Source organism: Anabrus simplex, chromosome 8 (genome assembly GCF_040414725.1).
Source record: "Anabrus simplex isolate iqAnaSimp1 chromosome 8, ASM4041472v1, whole genome shotgun sequence".
NCBI classification, from domain to species: domain Eukaryota; kingdom Metazoa; phylum Arthropoda; class Insecta; order Orthoptera; family Tettigoniidae; genus Anabrus; species Anabrus simplex.
This window is the reverse complement of record NC_090272.1, coordinates 126,767,290-126,787,205: the sequence shown is the minus strand read 5'-3', so window position 1 is coordinate 126,787,205 and position 19,916 is coordinate 126,767,290. Positions and strand designations below refer to the sequence as shown.

Genomic DNA, 19,916 nt, shown 5'->3' with positions numbered 1-19,916 from the left:
ACGGATGTCTCTCGCATTCCTTTGACATCAAAACAGGAGTCCGACAAGGTGATGGGCTATCCCCGATACTTTTCAACTGTGTTCTTGAAAAGATCATCAGAACCTGGCGTGTGAGATTACAGGAAACCAGCTACAGTCCATTGAGAATAGAAACCAAATCCAAGGGGATCGCAACAGACTGCTTAGCATTTGCCGATGATATTGCTTTTCTCTCAAACGACATAGAAACCGCTAGAGCTCAAGTTGAAATTTTAAAGGAAATTGCCGAACAAACTGGTTTGCAGATATCGTTTGAGAAAACAGAAGTAATGACTAACATCAAAGAGGCTCCACCAAAACTCCATACAAAATACGGGGACATCACCCGAGTAGACAAATTCAAATACCTGGGTGAGATCATCATGAAAAATGGACTGGACAAAGAAGCACTTCAGGAGCGAGTACGCAAACTGGAAATAGCCTACCAAACATCCCGCACAATCTACAACAAAAAATGCCTTTCCCAAAACACCAAGATACGTCACTATGAAACAGTTCTGAAGCCAGTAGTTCTATATGCAGCCGAAACCCTGTCTCTAAATGCCAACAAAGGACTCCTTGAAGAACTGGAGGAAAGAGAACGCAAAATTGTGAGAGGAATCTTGGGATCAAAGTACAGAAATGGAATCCATCAAAAGAGATCCAACAAGGAAGTCTACAGCAAAATAGAGAAAATTACCGACACAATCAGAAAAAGACGGGCACAATTTTACGGTCATCTGAAAAGAATGGACGGAAGAAAGTTAACTAAAGAAATCTTCCACTTTTTTTATTCAAACCCCAAAACCACAATTCCCTGGTTTAGAAATACCAAAGAAGACCTGCAAATGCTACATATCTCAGCTGAGGACGCCCTTAACAGAGATCTCTTCCGCAAGAAAATATTGACGAACGGGCTAAACCGAGACGAGCAACCGAAGAGAAGACACGGTGCCCCTTGGACAGAGGAGCGTAAGCAGGCCAACTCACAAAGAATGAGGGAAATTTGGGCTCTAAAGAAGGCCAAGTTCAGTGTCAAATGCAACATGACTTAACGTGGTCCTTGATGGCCCCAGCGAATTATATAAATAAATAAATAAATAAATAAATAAATAAATAAATAAATAAATAAATAAATAAATAAATAAATAAATAAAACGAAGGAACAAACCCCATAGCCTTACAGCTCAGATGACCGGGTGTGTTGGCCGTGCGGTTAGGTGCGTGCAGCTGTGAACTTGCATCGTAGAGATAGCGGGTTCGAACTCCACTGTCGGCAGCCCCGAAGATAGTTTTCCCTGTTTTCCCATTTTTCACACCAGGCAAATGCTGGGGCTGTACCTTAATTAAGGCCACGGCCGCTTCCTTCTAACTCCTAGGCATTTTCTATCCCACCGTCGCCATAACATCTATCTGTGTCGGTGCGATGTAAAGCAAATAGTAAAATACAGCTCAAATGGGCTTTGGCCTAGCAAGTGACTGCGGTTCAGCCCAACGACCAGCAGTTTATGAAGTGACGCGAGGTCAACGCGACGACTCCTTTCGGCTGTTATTGTTGGTTCTCTAACCAGGGACCGCTATTTTATTGTCATATACCGCTTCAGTTGTTCTCTCGTAGGCTGAGTGGACCTCGAAACAGCCCTTATATCCGGGTAAAAATCGGAGACTTCCGGACAGGAAGCAGGTGCGCTACCACTAAGACCGCAGGGCCGGCTATGGAACTAAATACACAGTTCAACAAATTAGGAGAACATGTTTTTGAACGTATGGCATGCTCCACAAAACAATACCTCACACCCAGGTATATTACCAACTAAACCTTTATTCTTTACCGTTGAAGTATAAAAAAGAACACTGATGGATTCGCGTTCATTTTCAGAATACAAGCGGAAATATCCAAATAGTGGCGAAAACAAATTGATTACAGTCCTCCAGGGTTGTTTTTTATCACATTTGGAGAGCTTCAGTATGATGTATGTCCTCCACGAACATTTAACACAGCTTGGCACCTACGTGGCATGCTCCGTATATGTCGACGGAGGTCACGTTGCGGTATCAGGTCCCATTCTTCAATGGGAGCCTGTTTGAGGTCTTGCAGAGTCTGTGGTGGAACAGGACGCCCATGAACACTTCTGTCAAGCCTATCCCACACATGCTCGATGTGATTAAGGTCGGGAATCACTGCTGGCCATTCCATCTCTTGAATGTCCAGTTCTCACAAGACAGCTCTGGTGATGCGCACTACACGATCCCTGGCATTTTCGTGCATGAGTACGAATTCAGGACCAACACCGTATGCAGCAACCAATACATGCTGTAGCAGTATCTGCTCGATGTACCCCGCAGCGGTAAGATTACCACGGACGACGACAAGATCCGTATGGCCATCAATACTGATGCCAACCCACAGCATCACAGAATCTTGTCCTAATCGGTCGCCTTCCTGGACAATATTAGGCATGTACTACTCACCACGGCGTCTCCATATACGTTGACGTCCATCACGCTGTGTCAGGGGAAATCTGGACTCGTCTGTGAAGAACACAGGTCTCCACTGGCGAAGTCGTCAGTGGACGTGGGTACGGGCAAACAGAAGGCGAGCTGCGCGATGTTGCTGCGTTAAACGGGGTACTCGTACAAGACGTCTGGGTCGTAAGGACACTTTTATTAACCTTTACCTTACTGTCTGGTCGTCTGGTCAGACACCGTGACTCCTGTGACCCTCCTGAGGTCTTGTTACAGTTCTCTGGCAGTTGCTGAACGACGCTTCAATGCACAGATGGTCAGAATTCGGTCATCCTGTGGGGTTGTCATGCGTCCACGACCTTGTCCAAACCCTCCTTGTGAACTGACCTGTTTCAATGTAGCGATTCCACAAGCGTTGAGTAACTGACAGAGAGACATTGAGATCCACAGCAACACGACAAAAAGTCCATCCTTCCTGGATCAAAGTGACGACCCTTGCGACTTGAACCTCGTTTAGATGTCTCATAGGATGTGCTGGTTTATGTACACCGTGCTCAAATGACGGCAGTAGTCTGTGTACTTCACAACGACACACGGACGCACAGCTATTCGCTTTGTTTTGAGGGGTCACCTAACAGTTTAATGCGTGGCTACGCCTACAGATGGAGTATAACTTCAATTTGACATACCCTGAGTAGCTAAGGTCTCATGGTATGTTGTACGACCATTGGAACCTCATCTACGAAATTAACGTTCACATACCAGACGTTACAAAACATGTTTCCCTATTTTTTTGAACTGTGTATACATATGTAATCAAATATTTAAATATGAGCATAAAATATAATTTCCATACTACGTATAGAAACAATTTATAGTTGGTTATTGCCATGATTAAAATACGAAATTGTTTACATTGTATGCAAAAGAGAACTAAGTCGCTGTTGAAGACGAATGAGTTGAGGAGCTAGTTTGATTTTTTTAACACACTAAGAAAACTACTCTCAAGAAATAACTGTACGGAATTTTTAAAGTTTAATGGCTTGCGCACAGCTCTATGTTGCAGTGAATGAAGTACATATTATCCCTTTTGTGCCGTTTCACAGTTCTTTATAAGAGCTAGAGCAACAAAGATGGAGTCTCTGCGATCAAAATGTCAAATAAAATACATTTAACGTCAGTTCGGGCTGAATTGCAAGTCTTTTCGTCGATCAGTTACGGTAATGGCCGCGTATAGAAGGCGCAGAAAAAAATGACAGATGGACATTATTTGAAACCATTATTCAAGAAAAAAAATGCTCATCATTTATTATCTAATCTACCTACGAGGTGTTAAGAAGACGTAAAACTCATTTTACAAGGAATTATCCAGCGGAGCTGTATACAAGGGATTGGAAACGAAGATTAATTCCCGACTACACGCTAATTTGCGGAGAGCAAGATTTAAACGACGCGGGAGATTTAATACGTGAACAAGAAGAGATAAGATATACTACAGTGGAACTACGTCACGCAGTGACGCAAGCCCTTGGCGAAATTTTCCCGATACCGTTTAACACTACAAGACACCTACGGAATAAGTAATTGAATGCACTTAGGCTAATAAAGGACGGCGGAAAGAAATTTATCTTTAAATCAGAGTATACTGAACATCTGTATTAGAGAATTTTGAACTATTTATTGGACCAACTGTACCCCAGTAAAATCTATGCAATTTGAGCAACGCAAGAGCTATAGTAATTGGAAGATGTCAGCAATGAGTCAAATGTTCTATCATTATTCTGTTCCATACGCACGAGTCTTCACCATGGGTCTGTAAGGAAGCAAGGCGATGCTGCTTGGATTCTGACGAGGCGAGACGATGTTGGCTGTCCCGGATGACCAGTGATCGATGTTGAGAAGCTACGATGTACCCGACCACTTGTGGAGGAACCAGATGACGAGATCCTAGTCTCAGATGACCGGAGGAGGAAGCGCCGAGACCATCTTGAGCAAAGCTAAGTCCATTATCCAAGTCGTTTTCGTAAGTAAGAATATATCATTTCTTTTATTGCTTGTTAATATTTGTTTGTGCGAACACTGTGCGTAGATAAACATCTGGCGGAATTGATTGGAAGTAGGTACTCATCCGTATGAAACGTCAATTCCATTTGTAGGCGTGGTCACCAAGTGGTTTCACGATCGTAATGTTTTCCAGAGATATGTGAGGAGAGATCGCTAGAGTTATTATTATTATTATCAGTGATGTGTAAAGAGTGAAGTTAGCATTAATACCTGCGTGTACTAAGTTTAAGCAACGTCAAACTATTCGAGATCATGCATAGGATGTGTGTTATGAAGGAATGGCTGTAGACTACTCCAAGTTCACGCTAAAATTTGGCTCTATGACGGTAGTTTCTAGAGTAGGCATTTTAGTGATGTCACGGCACGTTGATGTGCAAGTAAAGGTAATAATTTACATGATGAAGTGATTATGTGGTTTTGTATGAAATATGTGTAATAATTGACGCGTTATGGATATGATATAGAGTTGTTGATGATGTATGATGGTTGTAGTTATTGTTTCTTCGAGAGAGATAGTCATAGTTGTACGAAGTAAGGTCTCGTGACTTCTATTGTCATAGTTGAGAAGGTCACTGATTTCTCGCCAATTCCATGCAATGATTCTAAAGCCTACGCATTTTTACCTAGTTTAGGACATGATCTCAAGACGTGTACTGCAGTGTTTTCTTTTATCCATATTAAGTTACCTAGAGAAGCATGTATGTATTCTGGATAGATTTGAGCCTTCACTGATTTACTTGGGATGATCTTGAAAACTCTCACTGAATATAATTACATTTCTGTATAAATTTCAACCTATAGACGGATCACTGGTGACCTAGAATTTCAAAGAAGAATCATTTTTCTTTTAGCTGGAGATAGTGTCATACGATTAAATAGATTTTCCATTGGTAGTATGTGTTATTATAACTCTGTATGACCAGTGTGGTGACGTTTCTTGCTATTTCGTACGCACGTAGTCTATGTCAATAAGATAAGGTCATATTACCTTAAGTTCATGAATTAAATCTTGCGAAAATGTTACTTATAGGGAGATTACGGCTTACAATGGACGTAGCTTAGCTCATGATGTGTACCACGAGGAAATATGAGTGACTAAGAAGCAAATAAGTAGGCAGAAAGGAATGTTTAAGATGTAAACATATACGTGTGTACTTGTCAAAACAATGCAAGAAGAACTTTATAATAGCCTTATTGATAGTCTTAAAACTGCAATCAGACAATCAGTCAGTGAAAATTTAAGGAATGTAACACTTTTTAGAGTAGGTATCAGGTGTTGATTACCAGAATCTAATGCGATTTCCATAGAATAATTGACTTAAACGACTGGAACTCCATTTCTTGACTGAACATTAGCTCAGTAAGTCCATGTGCGATTCTTTATTTCTCAAAGGAATGCCACTAGAAAGACTGTAAATAATAGTTAATAGGATTTTTATTTTTATTTTTTCTGAGGATGCATCCTATATTTTTAATGTACTTAATCTTAATGTTTAATTTCTTGCCAAGAAGGCACCTGTAAATACCATTAACTGTGTTCAATTTAATTTATTTAGTCATCACCCAACTCGGTAGGTGAATTGAAAGAAAAGAAAAAGGTAGCTTTTTCAGGAATCTTCCCAAATGTTACATGTAATTTATACTGACAATTGAGGATTTAGGAGATGAATGATTTATAAGAAAGAAGTAATTTAAGCCGAGAAGGCAATCATTTAGGTGGAAGTCGAAAGATGTGATTTCTTTAAAAATTGTGGAAGGACATGAATTATTAGATTGACATAGAGTCACTCGTTACAAGAGCTTCTTTTTTAGTAAAGACTTGAGATAATTTCTTGAATATTTTATTTAATATCTGAATAAATGTGGAATAGTGAAATCTAAACACTCTTTCTCTGTGTTCTTAGAATAAGGATTAGTTGTAAGACCATAGTATTAACAAGCGACGACGATTCCCATAAGAATTTATAAGAATGGTACCTAACTAGATACGAGTAAGAGACGTCTTTCTGCGTTAGTTAGAGACTACCGTTGGTCGACCTGGACGTTTTTCTGTTGCGGAACTCACACCCGTAGAACTTAGTTACCAGATTTATTGAAGTTAGAGCTAGTCAGGATCTCTTGTGTCCATGCCTGGACGCGGGAACGGCGCACTTTCAGACCTGAAAGAAAACTGGAGGCGTGAATTTTTGTTTGTATGTCAAAAACTGACTAAAATGCTCCTCAATACACATATTGATAGTTTATTTTACAAAATAAAAACTAACATCCGAAAAAAAGGACCCACACAATTGTGCGTATCAAAATTCAAAACCTCGTTGTATCACATACGATGATGTATCTTCAAAATTTACGTTCACTAACCAATGTACACACGTCATTGAATATATTCCAGTATTCAGTAAAGCTTCTAGATTAATATAAACGCAATAAATAAATACTTACTTTTGGCACTACTGCTTCTCGCCATCTCGCCGATCAACTGTGCTTTTTAAACTCTTCTTCCTTCGCCCTGGCGGTCAAGCGCATACTAAAAACAATTGAAATAGACGCCACGTGTCCCGCACAATCACTGCAGTCCGGTCTAGCGCCGAAAAAACATCAAATACGGTCAGGGATAAACAAAATACGAACCCGCACAATTGTGCGTACTCGGTCTGAAAGGGTTATAGCATGTACCAACATTGGTTCCTAATTAATTTCACAGTTTATATATTTATTCATTAACTAATCTAGTGAGCTATTATATTTTTCCTGGAAACAGGTTGTAGTGTGTTCATTGTGAGCTTTAACAGAGGAAGCTTAAAAAAAGGCGTAAGTAGGTTAATAAAATATTATTTAAAGAAAATTCATTTGCATGTATCTTAAATTCAATATGACATTTATTCCGCCTTGTCAATACTTAACAATTTAATTTATTTTGATATCAATTGCACATGTTCCGAGAACCCCAAATTCTACCTTCTTCAGCGGTACAAAACAACAAAATACTTTGAAATTTATTACATCGATAAATCACTAATTGTACATCATTAATATCATTTGTGGGATTTAAGCATCCATGACACTATTAAAATAATGACCGATTATCTAAATCTCTAAATTTGTCCCTTTGAGAGTTAGTGGGGTTTTAATATTGGTAGTTTTCTCAAACACTGACGGTGATTGGTCAATTAATTGACCACTACGTCTAAAATAATTGATTCTTCGCATGTTAGCCTTTCATTGTTATAAAACGTATTCTACGCGCTATATTTTGTTTAAACTTTCCATTTATTTATTTATTTATTTATTTATTTATTTATTTATTTATTTATTTATTTACAGCCATTTTACAATTGGAAAAGAGATTTATATAAAACGACTCTCTACCACAGTAAATGTTAGCTACACGAGGGATAACATCATAGTGGTCTGCTGTGTTTCATAGCATTGTCCTTCTCAGAATGAAGAGCCGAATGTGTCCCTAATGGAGATAAAGTGGATGTATCTGAAAGTGAACAGGGCACAGTGCTCAAATTTGTCATTCACGATCTGTCAGCCGCAAAACTGTTTGGCTGATTATCACATGAAACGGATTACGATGATTGCAGGCGAAACTATGTAAAGAGGAATTTAAAAATACAGTCACTGCACGGGTGGCATATTTTCGTTTGAATTAACCAGTACATGTTAGATTGTATCAGAGTGTAATGTCACTTAACACTTTGTATAATTGTACCCATCTTTGATTTGGTCGTCGTTGTTGTTGTTGTTGTTGTTGTTGTTGTTGTTGTTGGTGGTGGTGGTAGTGGTTGTTGTGGTAGTGGTGGTTGTTATTGTTTTAAGAGGAAGTACAACAGAGCAACCATCCTCTCTTAATATTAATCAGAAGGAAAATGGGAGAGGTCTGACGCCTAGAAGAAATGGAGAGGCTACAAATGTCGTGAAAATGAAAGAAGGCCGCACAAACTGAGTACCGTGTGTGTGTGTTCTTTTCTTTTGTCTTCAATTGCATGCTTGAAGAATTTATCCGATTTATCCGTGAGTTGCACAAAGAAATGCGTGAAAAAGATATTGAAAAATGAGGTTAGACTGGGCTCTGAGCATAAGAATGTGACAATCGAATGTCTAACATTTGCACGTGATCTTGTGATTTTTCTGAGTTGCATTTTCATAGCTGCAAAACAAATCAACGACCTCATGGCATCAGCATCAAAGGACAGCCACCAAATGTCCTTTCAGTAAGTGGTGTTCATAATTAACATGAAGCTGTCACACAAAGAGCTGGAGGAGGAACATGGGAGAATAAAGGAGGAAGAGAAATTCAAATATCTAGCCGAGTGGATAGAGCCTAACTAGTTTGAAAAGAAACCTTTGTGTGACGGGTCAACTATAAGTTTATGGCATACCGACTAACCAAATATTATATTATACGATCAATGCCCTTCAACGCCAAGCTCAGGCACCACTGTACAGTAATTCGATTACAGGCTTTGTAAGTAGCGGAAATCTTCATGGTGAATAAGAAATCAATGAAAACTGTCGCCGGTGGTGGGACGTGAATAACGTAGAAAGTGCCAATTTATCAAGATGTGATCATTTAAATCTTGTCTTGTCATTATTCTAAAATTCTGTAAAATCGCCATTGCAAAAACAAAGGAACATTCAAAGACATTTTCGAAGAAGTCCATGAAATATTTGTTTTGTGAATTTATGTAAAAATATTAGGCAGATTTTCAGGATTACACCTTTGTAAAGTGAAAACCGTCAATACGGAATGATTCTAATATCTTGTAAAAGATTTTCAAGGACTCATAAGAAAGATATTTCATTATATTTATTTAATCATTATGATTGTTGGTAGAAAGAATTATTATTTTGGTATTGGAGATCTCCTGTAGTTGTGCTTGTTGTAACTTGCAATCTGTTAAACAACCTTTTGTATCATCCTGTATTTGCCACGCGGAGGCTTCGATAACGAAATCGCTGCGTTTCGCAATCGAAATCTCTAGAATTTGTCTATATTTGGTAATTTGTTCTAATTGGTGGGAATAACGAACTCCTTCATTGGCGAAAATTTTGGGTCGAATTGTAATAAGCTTTCCTGATTGGCTGTTTGCGTGTTTCTCAATTTCCGGCCTTTGGCTCCTCGGTAGGAGCTGGGCTCTTGTCCGTGTCTTTGCTTTTCGTACGTCCTCACGGTCGGACGCACTTCGGGTGTGGTCCCGTCAGCGGCTCCACTCACCTCAGGGTAAGCACGTTTCCTTTTTTCGAACTTTAAAATAACATGTAAATTTATTTGTTTCGGAGTTTACTTTAGACCCTGATTTTAGCCGTTTTGTTTTGTGATGCCTTAGATCGTCAGCTAACCATATCCTTTTCTTTTCGTAGGCAATTCCCTTTCATTAACCTTTTTTGATTGTGTCATGTAAAATTTAATTTTCCATCCGCGGTTGCTTCCCGTAGTCCTGCTTCGATTTAGTGTACGCTGTTTGGAGTTATGCGTCTCTCACTGATGTGTATTAGTAAGGCGGCAACTCTAAAAACCTCTGCATTAGATTTTAAATTCCTTTGTCAATTTTCCTTGTAAATTAAATGTAATAGTCTGTAAATCTCCTTTTCTATTTTCCTTGTAAAAGTGTTGTAACTGTTAAATTTTCCTTGTAAATTTTAATTGCAGATGTTGATCTCATTTTCTTAAAATAATGTAATCTTAATATTTTATCGTTTGTCGCGGAACAGATTGTTGTGGAGATGAAACTTGTAATATAAAATGTTGGTTTTCTGAAGAACCATAGCTAGGAACCTCGTGGTTCGTTTCTCCTTTGTTGTGCTTCATTGATCATGCTACTTTATATTAAATTGCTGTTATTAAACTTAAACCTGCCTTATTTGTTAGTAAATGCAGACTGAAGGGTAACCGCTTGCACGTCTTTTTCTCTACGTCATGTAAGATCACATCCTCTTAGGGATCCCAGTCCGCTTTCCTGCATCCTTTCTCTAGTTGTCATGTTGGTAATCCTACTTATCGTTTATTCTTGCCATGTGTGTGTTTTCGAAACTTGCGATGTTATAATTGGTGTCTTATCAGTTGACATATGTACCTTCAAGTTTATTACATTGATTTATATGCGCTTTAAATCAATATTACCTACCAAGGGGAGGGGGGGGGGTACAAAAACCTACAACCTATTTTCCAGTCAGTGACCGCAAAAGGGATGGAATGAATGAAGCCCCATCTTGTGGCGAGGATAGGAATTGTGCCGGCTGCCGAGGCCTCCCGCACTCCTCTGGGGCAGCGATTAATGACTGACAGATGAAATGAAATTATCTTGGAGGGTGTTGCTGGAATGAAAGATGACAGGGAAAACCGGAGTACCCGGAGAGAAACCTTTCCCGCATGGAGTGACCGGGATTTGAACCACGGGACCCAGCCGTGAGTGGTCGACGCGCTGCCTCTTGAGTCATGGAGGCTGGTGAATAAGAAACATCAATTTTATTCCGAAACAGGAAGCAAAGGAAAGGAAGATCCTGAGGAATATTTCAAGCCTGGTCGACGAAAACGGTAATAATAATAATAATAATAATAATAATAATAATAATAATAATAATAATAATAATAATAATACCAGGGGTACACCTTCCCAGGCTATTTAAACTGTGCGCTTTCTCCACTACGGCTATCTCTGACTGTGACTAAGACCTTTTAAAACTTTTTAAAAGTTTCTAAACTTTTTCGCCGATGGTTAGATGGCTAAGTCGTCTATTTTCTAGCGATCTCTGGTGGACTAAGTCCCAGTTTATCGCCGGAGAAATTTAATTGGTTATAGTAGCTAAACCCTTTTACTCGTTATTGTTTATTTATGGCCCGAAGTTGCCAACACTTCACCTAGTTCCTCCTCTAATGTAATCGGCCTATCACATGCCTGTAACTAAGTTCTTTAACCAATCAGAACACAGCTTAGTGCATGTAAATTTAGCCTATCAGCGCTCTGGATTCTAATATAGTCTAGAACTTTCCCCTGCGGCGTGCCCTTTCGGGCCGTCTTGTCTGATTTGCTCCTGTGATTGAGAGTGCAAATTGACGGAGGTTAGAGGGGGGCAGGATGCAAGAGGCAGAGGGTGGCCGACTTGAAGAAGACCCAGCGCTGGCAGGTAATGCAGAATTTACCTAAATATGTGATTGTGTTGGCGTGTGTTTTGAGGGAAAGATTTCAGTGGTTTTCCTTAAAATATAATATGTAATCCTTTCATTTTTTGCTAAAATGTAGGACTTTCTGCGCAGTCTTCGGAGTCAAATTATATTCCCTATTGGGTTAATATTTAATGTAAGGGAGCATGAGTGGTGACCCTCAGAACTCTCCCCTTCTACTTTTGAGTTGGGTGACTAAAATTTTTCAACCTCTAGATTTAGAAAATTTGTCTTGATCCTTAAACGTTTCCCTTTGAATCGCCATTTTTAGCATGGAATTAGCCTCTGTGTCATTGGGCCTTAACACCACTTAGATTCTTATCTTTCCCAAATGTTCTTTTAAGGAGTGCTGGTGTTTCACCTCCTTTCCTTTTGTCAATGGGCTGCATTTGCTGTAACCTTTTTTCTTTTCATTATTAAGGCCTGGTAGGATGGGCAATATCCCCTGTATATTTATCAATGTTTTGCGGGTAACCGTGGTTAGATTTAGGTACCCTTGCGGAACAGCACTTCCCTGCTTGGGAAATGTTGTAATTGATAAGCCCACCATAGAGAAACATGTGTATGAACAAGATGAAGTGGGGTCACCCAATTGGTTAATTGTATAACTGAGAATGTAACAAGCGACATATCGCTTTATTGAGGCTAGCCCCTATGTATTTGGAGATCAGACTCTATAATGTGTACCTGTTGGGAGCAATTATGCTTTTTCATATGCAGGTTAACGACTGGGAGTTTCTCCCAATTAATCTTGTACCTGATTAAGGACTTCTAAGTCCCATGTGTTGTTGGAGCTGACGAGCTCGTTGTTAAATGTAAATATTGTCAAGTAATTTTCAACTACTTCTTGTTAAATCATTAGAATACTCTATTTGGGTTTTAAGAAAGGGTATAAATAAAATTTCCAATTTTTGTTGAAGTAAATTTTTGCTCCAAGTCATCCCCTGTCCAGCCATTCACGCCACGCGCTTCCTTACTTCTGGGTTCCACGACAAATACATGCAATAATAATAATAATAATAATAATAATAATAATAATAATAATAATAATAATAATAATAATAATAATAATAATTTTCTTTGCCCTGGCAAAGTTAGGGATGTACTCTCCTTCTTACACTTAACCAGACTTAATCTAGAACACTTAATATTAACTACTGATGACAACAAGATTAAAACAATATTAACAGTAACACCAGTGAGAGTATTAGCAAAATAATCAAGCGTAGTGAAATTAAGGAAGAATCATATATCATACTTAAAAAACAAATCATATAATGTATATGACACATGGTATGTGGAGTTCATTACAAATACATGAATAATAAGTATTAGATATACTACTTGAAGGAAAGTTTCAAATATATATACATTTCTAGAAGATACCGAGAAATCGCCTTCGACTGAGGAGTGAAGACGAAGAGGAAGACTATTATGTGTGAAAGGAAGAGGGAATAAGGATGAAAAGGAAGTAGGAGGAGTAGTAGTTTTCAGGTCAAAACTTGATGATTCATGCGTTTACTGAAGAAGGAAAAACCATGAGCTATATTCACAAGTAGAGTGGGTAAAGTATACCATTTGAATAAGGAAGACCGCTTTCCTTGATCATCAAACAGACTGTCCAATGGATCTTTGCCTACTCTCCGGGTAAGAAGACCAAGGAACCTGGTTCACCAATGTGGGATGGGCGTTACAGGTGTTACAAGAAGTAGGGATCACACGTGATGACATCCTGAAACATATTCCCCTTCGAGAGAAACTCGGAGGACACCGTGGTTTAAAGAAGTCCAAACAGAAACAGCAAAAAAGTGAACTCATCAAACACGAATTCGGAAGTAGTGGGCAAAGGTTATAGAGCCCTGAAATGAGGGGGCCGTAGCTGACCGAATAATGATGGTGATGATAATGATGATGATGATAATAATAATAATAATAATAATAATAATAATAATAATAATAATAATAATAATAATAACTGTTAAGCCTCAGTTCAACTGAAATTCATTTGAAGAGATGCTATGGTGTTGGAATGTTGTGCCACCGGACTTACCAAACGTGTTGTAAGAGCAGGCGACATGGATTTGCGGAACTGAGACACCATCAAAAACGCCAAAGATCACAGTAGGGATGGAAAAGTATATTAATTTCCAGTAAGTAAAGTAGTGTCCTCGCCCCTAGGTGGTGCAGCTCCCTTCACGCATACCCCCATTGGAAGTGAGCTCAATGCACCATTTGAAGCACTACCATCCCTCATGCTGTTTTTCAATTTCTGGCAGTACCAGAAATCGAACCCGGGCCACCGAACACTGCAGCTAATAATGCTAATGGTTACGCTACGGAGGCTGACAGTTTCCAGTAAGATTAGCATGTAATGCCTTGCTTATGCCTTGCTGATGTGTGGTCTTCCTTTTGTTTTTCTTAATGTGCCATCTTCTAGCGAAGGTTGGCGGTCAACATGGTGATCTTGAATTTGGATCCAGCGACACGGAACAGAGCCATCGTGTCCAACTCATACCAGTCTACGAGGTTCTTCATCCATGGAGTTCGTCGTCTACCAGGACTCCTACGTCTTTCTATTCTTCCTTGTATAACAAGCTGCAGGAATCTGTACTTATCATTCCGCATTATATGGCCGAAGTATTCCAGCTCCCGCCTTTTAATGGTCAGCATGACTTCAGTCTTATTTCTCAGTCGATCCAACACCTCGGAATTCCGGATTCTGTTTGTCCACGAAATGCGAAGCATCGGTCTGTACACCCACATTTCGGATGCTTCCAGTCTTTTACAGAGGGTTTGGGAAAGTGTCCAGCCTTCCATTCCATAAAGTAACGTGGGAAAGATGTAGCCACGGACCAGATCGAGCCTTAGGTTTAGTTGTAGGCTGCGGTTGTTGAGCAGTTTCTTAATAATAATAATGTTATTTGTTTTACGTCCCACTAAGTACTTTTTAAGGTCTTCGGAGACGCCGAGGTGCCGGAATTCAGTCCCGCAGGAGTTCTTTTACGTGCCGGTAAATCTACCGACACGGGGCTGTCGTATTTGAGCACCTTCAAATACCACCGGACTGAGCCAGGATCGAACCTGCCAAGTTGGGGTTAGAAGGCCAGCGCCTTAACCGTCTGAGCCACTCAGCCCGGCGAGAGCAGTTTCTTCATCTACATGAAGATGCTTCTCGCATGTTCAATGAGGACCCGTATTTCTTGGTTGTAGTCCCATTTCTGGTTGAGGTAACATTCTGGATACTGGTATTGGTGAACCCTAGCGATGGGTTCATTGTCGGGAGTGAGCTGCACGTGGACGTCTTGACGTTTACTGATGACCATGAACTGGGGTTGTCTTAATGTTTATTTTCAGTCCTCTGTTGTTGCAAGCAGCATTCACTTTGTCTAATAGTACTTGAAGATCTTCTGCGTTGTCTGCTAGCAATACCGTGTCGTTGTTTGTTTAGACGTTCCCCGTTGATAATGATGCCTATGGTAGACGGTTCTTCCAGAGATTCTGCAAGGATAGCCTCTGAGTAAATGTTGAAGAGTAGAGGCGATAATACGCAGCCTTGTCAAACGCCACGACGGATGTCTATTTCTTCCTACAGGTTTTCCTCAATTTTGACTGCTACTTTCTGACCCCAGTACAAGTTGGCAATAATCCGAATATCTCGGTCGTCAAGTCCGATGTTCTGAAGAATTTCCATCAACTTCCCATGCTGGACTTTATCAATGCCTTTTCGTAGTCTATAAAACATGCATAGCCATCCATGTTCATTTCCAAACCACGCTGGACAAGTAATTGAAAACAGAAAAGTGCATCTCTAGTCTCAAGACCATTCCTGAATCCGAACTGTGTTTCAGTTATCACTTCTTCACTCTTAGCACGGATTCTGCAATGAATGCTGGGGCTGTACCTTAATTAAGGCCACTGCCGCTTCCTTCCAATTCCTACGCCTTTCCTATCCCATCGTCACCATAAGACATATCTGTGTCAGTGCGACGTAAAGCAAATAGCAAAAAAAAAAAAAAAAAAAAAAAAAATAGATCCTTTTGATTTCATCCAGATACCGTATGTGTGTTAGTATCCTTCTCCAAATGCACCGGTATTCATAAATTGCACAGAAACTGCCACATTTTTTTCTAAAAGGTAAAATATCGCTCTCTACCTTTACTTTGTTTAAGCTGCTAGAGCGGACACTTGTAACTATTCACCACCACACTAGCATGCCGACGAAATCTAGCTGAGAATTCGAAATTGAATGATTCCGTTATGAAGCACCATGTATGTTATTTTTCCTTTATAAAAACGACATTAACTCTATGTAACTGACACCTCTTCCGTTCCTGTTTAAGGGGAATTTTGCGTTAACATCGTAGAATTAGATTCATGGTACTCCTGCTACTGAAGTTTTGAATGAACAAGGTTAAAATTCTTATGATAATTTCACTATACCTTTATAAGTGTTTTATACCCATTAATGTTGCGCTTTACCAAAAATTTCTTTTCATATATATACTTTTAAATGAATATTTGTAACATTCAATTAATTTTGTCACTTCATGGGTTGGTAAACGTATCTCAGAAACCAGCAACTTTACTCGAATGAAAATTTGTATAGATATTCACCATAATCTGTTCTTCAAAGTAGACCATTATTGCATTTCTACTGCGTGAGAATTCTACAGTCTGAATGTTTATATTTACAAACAAAAGTATTAACAATTTTCAGTGGTTGGTCCTAACTAAATATGGGAAATACTTCAGCTAGAATCCTAAAAATTGTCTACAATAATCTAATATCTGCCTAAGAGTTCTGTACAAAATTTCAGCCCTCTACCTTCAATAGTTTCTCATAGATTTCATCTGACGCTGGAAACATCAACTGATGTGAAATTCATTTGGTCTGAAGTTGACATGAATTCAGTACTTAGACGTTCTAGAGCCATTTTTGGTGATATTGTCACTCTCCACCGTTAGTTTTCTTCTCAAATTATTACTAACAGCTCGCCTGTTGACGGTTGATTCTGTATGGCAGGTTTGATTCAACTGAGATTATAATTTTTACCACTTTTCATTTGCACCTATCATTTATGCAATCGAAACCGTCAGTCCATTCTTTCCGGCATATTTCATATTGAACCTATAGCCATTTGTCACTACTTTAAGAACAGTTAGCATCTCGAACACCTCTACGGGACACAGGAGAATCCAGAACACACTGACTGCTGTAATTCAGAGCCAGTTGAAATTGAAGTCGAGAAAGGGGTCGATATAATATCGATTTCGCAGTCAGTGCTGCCAGCGTTCCTTTGATGTTTTACAATAGCTAGGAGTTTATGTACAACTACTGGCAATGCACATGTTTAGCAATTTACAGTGAATGACTATCTCACAAGTTATCAGTATCGCACAGTTTCTTAGAGTTTGTCCACACCCAATGAAACATCACCATTTCTTACCTGAGCTGCCAGTTGTTCGCCGGATGTTCGTTTACAGTGTCACAATTTCTCAACTGACCTCCAACTACTGTACTCCTTTTCATGTTGGTCACTATAGGTCCATGTACTGCTCGCTGCCTCTTGTAAGAAGACATAACCATCGCTTATCTGAGCCCTTCCCTTTTCTCACTCGTGGCAAGTCCATTTTCGGCTGGTTACTTATTGTCAGGGGACATAACCATCGCTTATCTGAGCTCTTTCCATTCCTCGGTCGTGGCAAGTCCATGTTCGGCTGGTTACTTATTGTCAGGGGACATAACCATCGCTTATTTGAGCTCTGTCCGTTCCTCGGTCAAGGGACGTACATGTTCAGCTGGTTACTTATTGTCAGGGGACATAACCATCGCTTATCTGAGCTCTTTCCATTCCTCGGTCGTGGCAAGTCCATGTTCAGCTGGTTACTTATTGTCAGGAGACATAACCATCGCTTATCTGAGCTCTTCCCTTTTCTCACTCGTGGCATGTCCATGTTCGGCTGGTTACTTATTGTCAGGGGACATAACCATCGCTTATTTGAGCTCTGTCCCTTCCTCGGTCAAGGGACGTACATGTTCAGCCGGTTACTTATTGTCAGGGGACATAACCATCGCTTATCTGAGCTCTTTCCCTTTCTCGGTCGTTGCAAGTCCATGTTCGGCTGGTTACTTCTTGTCAGGGGACATAACCATCGCTTATCTGAGCTCTTTCCCTTCCTCGGTCGTGGCAAGTCCATGTTCGGCTGGTTACCTATTGTTAGCGGACATAACCATCGCTTATCTGAGCTCTTTCCCTTCCTCGGTCGTGGCAAGTCCATGTTCGGCTGGTTACTTATTATCACGGGACATAACCATCGCTTATCTGAGCTCTTTCCCTGCCTCGGTCGTGGTAGGTCCATGTTCGGCTAGTGGCTTGTTGTAAGTAAACATCACCATTACTCACCTGAACTCCAACTATTCCTTTTCTTGTTAGTCCCAGACGGTCTGTGTGCGGCCAGTTGTCTATTGTAAGAAAACATCACCATTGCTTACCTGGGCTCTAATTATTTCCTTTCTCAGTTGCGACAGGTCATTGCGGCAAGAAACTGTTTTTACTTACCTGAGCTTCACCATTTCCTTTCCTCAGTCGCGGCAGTTCCGTGTGCGACTAGTTGCCTATTGCAAGAAATTATCATTACTCACCTGAGCTCCGACCATTCCTTTCTTGAGTCGCGGAAGGTCCGTGTGTGACCAGTTGCTTCTTGCCCAAGGTTCTACCTTCATCAAATCCGCAGTGAAGTTAAAGTTGAGGATCTGGTTGTGTACAAATTTTCTGACGTTCCATGGCAGATCGTTGTGCCTGAAAACGAAGGTTTACTTATATAATACATACTTAAACAGCAGTAAGTTAATATCACTTTTAATTCTGTGACAAATGTATATTTGATTTTCTCTGCTCAGGCACTTGGAATACAGTTATTAAAAACATGTAAATTACCAGAAGTCATTCCTTACACTATCTTCAGACTGTTATGAGTAATGGGTTTATTAAAGTAATGTTTGAGGAGACGTTTACTTCCACTACATATCTGAGGTACAACCAATCGTTTTATTACTTTCGGAAGTCTTAAGAAATTGCATATTTTCCTATGATGTACTGCTAAAAGTAGCCTATACGTCTAAATGAATATAATATGTACTTCACTGTTAACTCTAATAGTTTACTAAAAACAATAAGAGGGCTTTGCTTCTATTTTTATTGGCTGTTCGTAGCAATAACTACTTTTACATTTTTCGGAGAAGCCAAGGTGCCGGAATTTTGTCCCGCAGGATTTCTCTTTATGTGCTGGCCAATATACCGATACAAGCCTGGAGTATTTGAGCACCTTAAAATAAAATCAGATTGAGCTAGGATGGCACCTGACAACTTGAGCTGTGAAAGGTAGCATTTCTGCCATCAGAGCCACTCAGCCCAGCGGTTTTGGTTCTCCCTCCTTAAAGTAAATCTTACCTAATATCTTCAAAACTTATACTGGTAAACCAAGAGAAAAAGGACAGAATGTGGCAGAAAATACTTCAATATCCCGATAATTTTGTATAAATTTCTAATAGATTGTGTTGTAAATACAATGTTAAATTAGAAGTAAGCCATTTTACCGCTCAGGCTACTATAAATAGTAGTGTTAATGATTGGAATTATTAAAGTTATGTGTGAAATACGACGCGATTGCGTTGCAAATATTATGCTTAATACCTTATAATGAAATATTGCAATATAATCACTATAACACGCCTAAAATATTGTGTTATTGGGCTACAATTAATTTCTAACGCTACGTATAATGGAATATTTTGAATTATATATTGTAAATGATCTGTAAAATGCATTGTGATTGATTGTAATTATATTTCAATACTAGTACGGCAAATTTAAATTTTATGTATTTTTAACTGTTTTGTAACTTAAGTTTTAATTAAAATTCGTTGCTACACTATTATAAGCAAACACTGGCATCGGGATATCGCCCAATATATTTAATAATAATAATAATAATAATAATAATAATAATAATAATAATAATAATAGGAAATTGGCGGACAATGTGGTTTCTAGAAAAAACTCGAACTCTAAATAGGCAAGAATTGGACTGAAGAGAGAAACGAAGCTCGCTGAAAGCCAATGAGGGAATACTGGGCAAAGGTTAATGACCATAGAAGGAAAGAGTTGAAATGATATGGCTGTTCGAATAGAAAAAA

General features: G+C 39.4%; 1 protein-coding gene across 1 annotated transcript in view; it reads right to left on the bottom strand.

The window, feature by feature from the left end:
- Positions 1 to 18,478, bottom strand: part of LOC136879196 (dipeptidase 1) — a 252,683-nt gene extending 234,205 nt beyond the window's left edge. Inside the window, exon 1 of the mRNA XM_067152989.2 lies at positions 18,363 to 18,478. Coding sequence (XP_067009090.2) covers positions 18,363 to 18,443 — 81 coding nt within the window. The 5' untranslated portion in view covers positions 18,444 to 18,478. The remainder of the gene's footprint in view (positions 1 to 18,362) is intronic.
- Between the last annotated feature and the right edge of the window lie 1,438 nt (positions 18,479 to 19,916).